Genomic DNA, 9,940 nt, shown 5'->3' on the forward strand with positions numbered 1-9,940 from the left:
ATTTGGCGCGTTGTTCTATTCGAGCGCCGCAGACATGATCCGGGTGGAGGGTTTGGGAGAAGTGTGATTCCCCTTCCCAAATTAGTAATTTTTTGAAAATAATAAACCACTAGACACTCATACAGGGCATCTCTTTTCTGTAGTTTTCTAATAGATTTTGTAATAATTTATTCTGGTAACAATCCCTTATGTGTATCTACCTGTATCTATCTGTATTATGTTCATTATATATCCGACTACATTTACTGTACATTGATATGCTTGGTTAATGAAAAATTACTATCGTCGCAAAAATCTGGTCCGGAACTGCTGTATCATAAATTAGTACTAGCTACATATTTTTTTTCAGTAAGAATTTGTATGCAGAACCCATGGCCATTTAAATTGTAGCTCTTGGGTACTATATAAACCCTTCTCTTTTGAGGCAACTAAAAATCAGACCCTTCAAGAGCTAGAAATACAAATAGTGAGTGGGCATGTCACTGGTAGTCTCTAATAAGGCAGAAAGACTCAACATACGAAGCCCAGCATAAAACCTAATCTCACAGAGTGTACAAATTCCATTCCAAAGTTAATAATAGATCTATGTGGTATTTAGTATCTTGCCATTCCAAGTACATCATTACACTGTACAGTTAAAACTATATCAATGTGAATTTTCAATGTTTTTAAGTTCACTATAAAGATAGTAAAGTGTTGTATTTGAATCAGAATGACAAGAAATATTCAAGTTTTTAATTTTTGATTACACTCTTTCTTTACCTTTTTTTTTTTAGTCTCAAAATATTGGCAGTAAACATAATGTAACAGCCAGACCATTTGGTGCTGGAGATGCTGTTTCTCCTGGTACAGCGACAGTGGTACATAAGCAGTTTAACTCTCCCGCTGGATTGTATTCCGCCTCAAATATTGCCGAGACATTTAAGGGACAGACGGAAGGACTAATCGCAGGCCACATGCTTGAAGGGTAAGCAATGGGTCCCAATCTGAAAGTCGTGACAGTCTCCCAGAAATTGGGAAGGCCTCCCACTAGCAAAAAAGACCTCCCGGGAACAATAACCCCTCTCCTGCAAATGCATGATATTTGCGTGTCTTTACTACTGTTATATCAATTGTCTCCTAGATGTCAGTCCTGATAGGTGTCACCTTACACAGGGAAATAAAAATGGATGCGTTAAAGCTTTGTCAACACTATCAAATTTTGTGTGACAAAAAAATGTGATGTGCCCATATATGGGTGCGATGACATATCACATACAGTACTATCAAACTGTATCAAAAAAAGTTAAACATGTTCAACTCCTATTTTCCATCACATTTTATGTGATGCCTTTTTGATGAAATTTGATAGGGAACAATAACCCATCTCCTGCAAATGCATGATATTTGCGTGTCTTTACTACTGTTATATCAATTGTCTCCTAGATGTCAGTCCTGATAGGTGTCACCTTACACAGGGAAATAAAATTGGATGCGTTAAAGCTTTGTCTACACTATCAAATTTTGTGTGACAAAAAAATGTGATGTGCCCATATATGGGTACGATGACATCATATCACATACTATCAGACTGTATCAAAAAAAGTTAAACATGTTCAACTCCTATTTTCCATCACATTTTATGTGATGCCTTTTTGATGAAATTTGATAGTGTAGACAAAGCTTAAGGAAGGTCATTTAACCTGATCTCCCAGAAGTAGCTTCCGCCAGCTTGTGACCCCCTGAATTTCTTTAATAAATAATAGGGAAATTATTAGTATCTTTTATGTAATGGACTGCACCCTATGGATATACATGAAAAGGACCTACAAAGCGTAAACTTAATGTAAACCCATACATTTGTAGGACAACATATGTTGTCAGTTGTTAACTTTAAATGACACTCTGGAAGCTTCATTATCATGGTATTGACATTATACCATGCTACTTCTAGCCCTTATCTGTAACAGGTTTTAGTGAGAGCAGTATGTTGGTGGTCTAGGTATTGTATTGAGGTTCTAAATGATGATCAGATTTAATCAGATCACCCTCTTGCAATGATACTATCAAACAAATTAATAAAAAATATTCATTATTGTATTAAAACCTGCAAAAATTTTGACTGTGATTATGTATAACTATAAAAAATAGTATCAGCCAGTAGAAATGATATTCAGCACAAGATTTGGCTTTTGGCGTCATTCTCATTGTCGTCGTTGTCATCTTTTAAATCTCTAAATCTGAAATTTTGTGCTAAGACATTATCCCAAACTACATTTGAATCAAATAATATTATTATTTTTTTAGGGAGGAGGAACCTCAGGCTGTAAGCAACCCAGGTGCACAGTCAAGATCGTTTAAGATGTTGCAACAACACATCGGCGATGAAGTTGATGGTAAGAACTGACCAGCATTCATTTTTAATTGACAAAAACTATATTATTGTCAATAATTATTATAAACAATAACTTATAACATCATGATGATCATTAGTATCATCATTATAATCGTCATCATCATCATGATTTCATCATCATAATCATCATCATCATCATCAACATTATCTTCAACATATCATCATGATCATCATCAACATCATCATCATCATCATCATCATCCTCCATCATCTTCATAATCATCAACAATATCATCAGCATCATCATTATCCATCATCATCAACATTGGTGCTGGTTTGAGCTACTCCTTGTCCGGGGTTCGGTTGGTAGAAATATGTTTTCTCATGTTTACTTAAGACTGGAAGTCCAGTGTACACATCTAGGTCGTGTGCGCATTAAAGAACCCATTGTTTCTTTCGGAAGAGTAGGGGGTTACCCCGAAGCTGTGGTTCATTTTAGCTGCTGTCATTACGGAATAATGTGGACATGAAGTCAGCACCCCTTCACCACTGCTTAAGTAGTCACGGACCACACCCGTTCGCGATTCAGCACAATGGGGCTGCGAGTTGTGGGCTCTTACCCTTTACCTATCTCTATAGTCATCATCATCAACATTTCATCATTATCCTCATGCACACACCATTATCATCATCATAATCATAATCATTATCACAATATCATCTTCATCTTTCTCACAAATCATTATCACCACCGCCATTATCATTATCATAATCATAGCCATTCACCATTATATACTTTTTTGTTATATGCATTTATTATTAACTAAAACTAACCCATAACAACAAATATGTCTGCACGTATTTAGGTAATGTTCAGCATGCGCATACTGTCAACGTACCTCCATCAACAGATCCAACGGCCTACTCCTCAAACTCTACCGTTGAGACAGACAAACTCAAGTATCCGTCTTATTTCAAGAGAATCGAGGCTCCGTTTGGTAAAAAATATCAATGCTTGTAACAAAAAAAAAGCAGTTTAATTTTTTTTTTTTCTGCTAAGCTCATTAACTTGCAGTCATAGGTGATTACAAGATGTTGTCAGCTGGTGTGGGATCTATGTATTGTTAAAAGAATTGTGTTTGTAAATTTTTTTGTCGGTTTTCAAATTAAAACTTGCTGTTCATTAAATATGGATAACTTTCAATTTGTTGGAGAAATCGTAGCAATTGATTTGTTTTCTGCATATAGTATGTCATCAATTTAGAAATGAGAGTATGAAAACTTTGAAGATGAACAAATGTAGTTTAAATTATTTAATAATAATAATGAAAACTTAATTATGGAAATACTTGTTCACCTGTCTCTTATACACATCTTATGTATGTATATATATGTATGTATATAATTTGGCGCGTTGTTCTATTCGAGCGCCGCAGACATGATCCGGGTGGAGGGTTAATAATAATTAATAATTAATAATAATAAATAATAATAATAGTTAATAATTAATAATGATTAATAATGATAAATAATAATTAATAATAATTAATAAATAATAATAAATAATAATAAATAATAATAAATAATAATAAATAATAATAAATAATTAATAATTAATAATAAATAATAATAATTACTATAGTATTGAATTTCAATGTACATTATAGTATGCTGAATGATACATAAAACATTATAAATATCAATGTTGATAAAGCCAGAGCAACTGCACAGTCAATGCTTATAGAGTAGTCTTCATAAGACCAATAAAAAAGTTCTGAAATCTGTATTTCATATTTAATCCTAAGGTTCTCAATGAAGGGCTGAAGTGAAAATGTATACTATACTTGGACTGTGCCATATTCTAAAATTCAATAAGGAAATTGTATCACTATTTATTATTTGTATGAAATTTTATGAAATGTTGATTACTCTATTGTTTTTTTTTTTTCATGGATTTTAGGGCCTAGTGGTATGACGAACGGAGCCAAGCCAGCCGGTATGAAGTCCGTCAAAGCTCCTACAACAAATCCCAATGCCGGGTCCAAGCCAGCATCATCGGGACAGCTTCCAATTTGCTTCCGATGCCAAATAGGAATTGTGTAAGTTAGCACTATTGTAGTGATAATAAATAATTCATCTTATATTTGGCATTATGGAAGATCTTTACATTTTTTAGCTTTTTGCTTACACCCTAACTATGAGCAGGTTTGTGTATTAATAAACTTGGCCAGTTTGTTGAAAAATAGCTGTAATGGAGGACGTTCATGTTCAACAGATATGGATGCAGGGCTCAGTTAAATGATTACATAGACATGTGGGACTGTTACTGTCGCACATAAATTCACCAAAATGACATTCACTAGTAAATATAATTGCTGATAATATTGTATGTTACTTAAATCATATTTTTGCAATTTAATTTAGTGGACCATTTGTGAACCTGAAGGGGAAATCGTTGCATCCAGATTGTTTTGTTTGTGAAGCTTGTAATTGCAGTCTAAGGAACAAAGGTAACGTTTACTACATGCGATGATGATGTAATGATAGTGATAATAACAATGACAATTTCATATTGTATCTGTATAAATTAGGTGAACTATGAAATTGATGGTGGTAATGATGATGATGATGATGCTGATGATAATGGTGATAAAAATGCTGATAATGATAATGAGAATTAGGCAGATGAAGATGATTATTGTGATGATGATTTGACAAGGACAATGATGACAACGTCTCTGATTCTGATAACTATCAAGACGATGATGAATATGTTGCTCTTCATGATAATGATGATATTGATCTGTTTGATGATGATTGATATAAATAAATGAAGATAACCTGGAGAATAATGCTCATAAATTGCAAGAGTCAGATGCAATTTAATGTGGTTGGATTTATGTAGCTTTATACCCAAGTCTCAGAGCGCTTGAGATGTGAACTAGCTCTTGTACAGTAACTTTGTTCTCCCCTAGGGTCTCTTCGTGTCTAAGCTACCCGGTAAACCAGTACCAGCTATCTTTCATCTGTCCACAACAATGATGATGGTCATGAAATTAATCTTTAATTTTAATCAGTATATTTGTTACCTATTGTTTCCCCAGGATATTTTACAGTTGCAGGAAAAATGTATTGTGAACAAGATGCTAAAGCCAAGCAGATAGAGCAACAACAGCAGAAGCAATCACCAGCACCAGCCCAAGTTGCACCCAAAAGGTAAGCGAATGCTAGCTAGGCCTGGCAGTACCAGCCTAAATTGCACCCAATAGGTAGGCAAATACTATAGTACATTAGCTCTAGCACCAGCCAGATTGCACCCAAAATAATCAGTTGCCAGCCTTTAGCAACAGTACAAGTTGCATCCAAACCATAGGCAGTCAAACCCCAGGCACCAGCTTCAAGGTGCACTAACGGTAAGCAGTTTCCAGCCACCTCCAGAGTAACCCCAAGTTACTCACAAAAGTAAAGCAGTCACCAGCCTCACCCCCAGCGCCAGCTCGTGCTGTTCCCAAAACGTAAGAGTCTGCCAGCCAAGCCCACCAGCTCTAGCCCACGTTGTGCCTCAAAAATAAGCAATAAGCCCACTGCCAGTGCAGGTTTCTCTTTAAAAGAAAGGAAAGTAGGCAATCACCAAACTTAACCCTAACACCTGCCCATGTTTTTAATATGTAGGCCTACCATTTTATGTGATTTTTAAGAGTGTTTTAGAGTGGGTTACTGCGGGCTGGCTAAAAAAAAAAAACAACAGATTTTAGGAAGGTTTCTTTAAAATACGATTTCCTGTTGCAGTAGAAACAGTACCCATATATAAAAACACAATCTTTTTTGTGCCAAAATCAATTCCGTGTTCATCAGGCCAAGGACGATTTCTTGTGGAGGAATTTAGTTGTTGTCATGGTAATCTTATTACCAGCCAATGAGAAGAGAACTGTTTCACCATTAGATCAAGCTTAGTGTTTAATCTTGCTATCAAATATACAGAAAAATACATATCTACTGATAACATTTTTGGAACCATTTTTTCATTGACATTCCCCATAGAATGTGTTGTGTTGCACTTGTTGTAAATTTAAAGCAAAAATAGATAAGAACATTTACTGCAATAATAAAATAGGTTATCGTTATTTTCTAGTGCATGTATTTCAATAACTCTGTATGTACGGAGATACTGAAAAAAAATGAAACCTAATTACTTCTACACCGCATACTATTAATAACTTGTTTTGAATGGAACCTATCTTATCTGTCGACACTTTAAAGGACGTAATACATTAGAGAATGTATCAACTTCGACATTTGAAGGTACTTTGACCTTTTATCTGTGCATTCCATTAGAACCTCCACTCTCATAGTTGTGATGTCAGTTTCAAAAGCATCCAATGAAAACTGCATCTCAACCTAGAGGCAAACTGTCTGTCTACGCTCTCTGTAGACTAAACAAATGTCAAGTATTTTAAAATTCAAATGCCAAATTACAGGAAATTAATCCAATTGTTAATTGCAATCCACTTGAAAAAATTATTGAATTCCATCAACATTGTGCAATTTTATAGCACAAATTTGTCTAAATTAAGACAAATTACTTAAGCAGATTTGCGTATGTCTTCTAGGTATACACTTGCTGCAATTGGACACTAATTGGATTGAGTTGAGATTAGGCTTATAACTTGGGGCTAGAATATGCATACAATCGGCCTGCAGGCCCAGCTAGGGTTGATAGGTCTAATTAGAACATAGACCAAAAAAGGCCTAGGGAAGATTAGGTAGCCCAGGGGTTGGACCAACATGCATTTTGATGCTAAATTTCAATACAGTTTTATTTCACGGTTGGTTTTATTAAACTTTCAGAATTGTTATCAGAGGCACACAGTTTTTAACAAACTTTTAAAGTTTAGGGGCTTATAGTATACCCGATTGGATCCCATGCATGAAAATTATTTTAAGTTAAGGGGTAGGTTTATCCCTGGTGTGTGCTTATACCCCAAAATGACAAGTTCCAAAGACCTCCTGAAGCACTTCCTCGTAAGCCAGGCCCTCACTGTTTTGTAAGACTGTCGGCCTACGAACTCAACTCTGCTCGCTGTTAGCTCTAGATGACACAATGCTATCTGCTGTCAGCAGCCTGAACGGATTTTCATTAGAAACGATTCGTTGCGTGCACATCGTGGCATTATGTTCTCCATAGCATGCATTGTACGACACTGCGTGCACATCGTGGTGGTACGTTCTCCGTAGAATGCATCGACCGTCGTTCGGAGTAAGTGCCCGAATTTATACTAAACACAAACTAATTTTATTACATTATATTGTACGTCATGTATTTTACAATTTTATTAAAGATGATACCACAAGTGAACAGTTGAATTTTGAACTTTTTTATTTAATTATTTAATTTTTAAAAATCAGGTATGTAACGCTATTAATAGTATTATATTTAAAAGCTTAAAAATTATATAAAAAAGGGTACATTCCAAGAACTTTCTTGTAGTGAATCCTGAAATAAACAAATTTAATATAAGGCTTAAAAAAATGATATGTCAGATTTATATGTTGATACTAAAATAAAGTAGCAAAATTCATACTAGGCAGCTATACAAAATGATTATATTATATCTCCAATATGAAATGCTGATGTCTTCAATAATTACGTTTCAAGGAAGCTTCGAAAGTACAGTATTTATAATATGTACAAGTGCAGCCTACTGAATATAAATAGCACAGATAGAAGGTGAAATGGCATTGGTTGAAGACCTCTGCTCTCAGCTGGATGCCACATAGTATACAGACAGTGATGGTCGTCACATGTCAACCTATGCATACTCATCAGATATTCATACTCCATAGACCACCAATATTGAGTGGACTCCCTAGCTTATTGAAAAAAAATAAACAGCTCACACCTAAGTCGGCTTCAAGTTAAAGAAAACAAATTGAGTGAAATCCCTAGATTGCTGAAATATCTTGCTTTTGCGTATGCTTATTTTTGCTTTTGCGCATGCTTATTTTTTTTATGTCACAATGTTTATGTCCAAAAAGTATAAAAGACAACAGCACATGCCATAGAAGTGTGCTTCAAGTTAAATAAAACAAATTGAGTGAACTCCTTAGATTGCTGAAATATCTCATATCTCACTTTTTTTTTAAAAGTTAAGTGAACTCCCTAGATTGCTGAAATATTCACTTTTGCTCATGCACATTTTTCTTGATTATGTCACCATGTTTATATCCGAAAAGTATTATTATAAAATGTTTCTTTATCTTTTTTCATTACTTTTTAAACTCCATCTGAAATAGATTTATATCATATATAATGTTTTTTTTATATATATATAGTGTTTTTTATGTTTTATGATGTTTTTTTATTTAATATTTCAGTGTTTCCAATGGTCAAGGTTCAATGAAGATAAATTTAAGTTCAGCTGCCAAACCAGCACCCCCAGTTCAGTCATACTCCCCCCAGCAACCCCAGACATTCTCACAGAAGCCCCCAAGGTAAGTGTCTAAGGTTCACACCATAGGTCCTACCTATTTCTTTGAAATACTGTACAGTATTCATAAACTCTCTCCCAAGGGAACATTTTGGTATATGCTTTTTGGGAAAATCAACCAAGCTTAAAATTTTAGTTTTCATCTCGGGTTAACTGCTTGCAATATTCCCATCTGGTCTACATATTTTCATTTTTTTTTTTTTAGAGATTTTTTTTTTATGTTCTAAAAACATATTTTTACGAGATTTAATAAAGCATTGCAGCATTTACACTGCAGCTAAAAATAGAGTTGAATAAACATTGTACTGTATTGGATCAATTGGAATGAAGTGTTTAATTAACCTGGACTTAATTCCCCCTGCTGAACAGGTGTAATATCACTATATCAATCAATATAAATATTGCAGATACACCTCTATACAGTAATTATGGTATATTTGTCATATGAAATTTGTTATAAAAATGCAAATCAAGTTTTCGTTTAAATTTATACTAACTTATTAATACGGTTGGTTTACCAAAATGTAATTTTACAAAAAATGTTATTAAAATATTGTACATTAAATGTGTTTGCTTATAACACATCCTTTCTTAATGCTGTCCACACCTTATAGTCTATTACCAAAATGATTAAATTATTTCATACTGATGCACCACACTTAATGGGTTACATTTTTTTTATATACGCATCTAATTATTGAAACAATGTACACTGGTGTGTACACACATATCTCTGCCTATTTCACCGAAATCATTAAAACATTTTACACAGATACTTCACAGAGTTTGATTGAAAATTTCAAACTGAGGTGTCCACACTTTGGTTGAAACATTTTAAGCTGAAGCATTTATACTTAACCCTGCCTATTATCAAAGTAATAATTGAAAATTTTATATTGATGTTTCCACACTTTAGGTAAGACTTCTTTTGTATCTTGTTTAGCGCACCTCTCCAACCTCAAACGATTGTGATTTTGAATAAAAATATAATTTTATTTTTGACCTGTTAGCGCACCGTTTACCACGAAAAAATTGAAATTACATAAGAAGTGAAATTTTATATTTATTTTATAACGCCTTCCACTCTCCTGAAATCTCCAAAAATAATATATATATA

At 34.0% G+C, this 9,940-nt stretch overlaps 1 protein-coding gene across 15 annotated transcripts in view; it reads left to right on the plus strand.

Annotated features, from left to right (window-relative positions):
• Nucleotides 1-9,940, plus strand: part of LOC117114629 (PDZ and LIM domain protein 7-like) — a 53,999-nt gene that overhangs the window by 27,107 nt on the left and 16,952 nt on the right. For all 15 annotated transcript variants that reach the window (XM_033258321.1, XM_033258326.1, XM_033258330.1 and 12 more), the window contains 6 exons: nt 777-967; nt 2,287-2,375; nt 4,296-4,434; nt 4,760-4,845; nt 5,440-5,551; nt 8,711-8,827. In XM_033258321.1, coding sequence (XP_033114212.1) covers nt 777-967; nt 2,287-2,375; nt 4,296-4,434; nt 4,760-4,845; nt 5,440-5,551; nt 8,711-8,827 — 734 coding nt within the window. The remainder of the gene's footprint in view (nt 1-776; nt 968-2,286; nt 2,376-4,295; nt 4,435-4,759; nt 4,846-5,439; nt 5,552-8,710; nt 8,828-9,940) is intronic.

This window comes from Anneissia japonica, unplaced genomic scaffold, assembly GCF_011630105.1.
Source record: "Anneissia japonica isolate Jap-2015-1 unplaced genomic scaffold, ASM1163010v1 scaffold287836_len1076198_cov165, whole genome shotgun sequence".
Taxonomy (NCBI): domain Eukaryota; kingdom Metazoa; phylum Echinodermata; class Crinoidea; order Comatulida; family Comatulidae; genus Anneissia; species Anneissia japonica.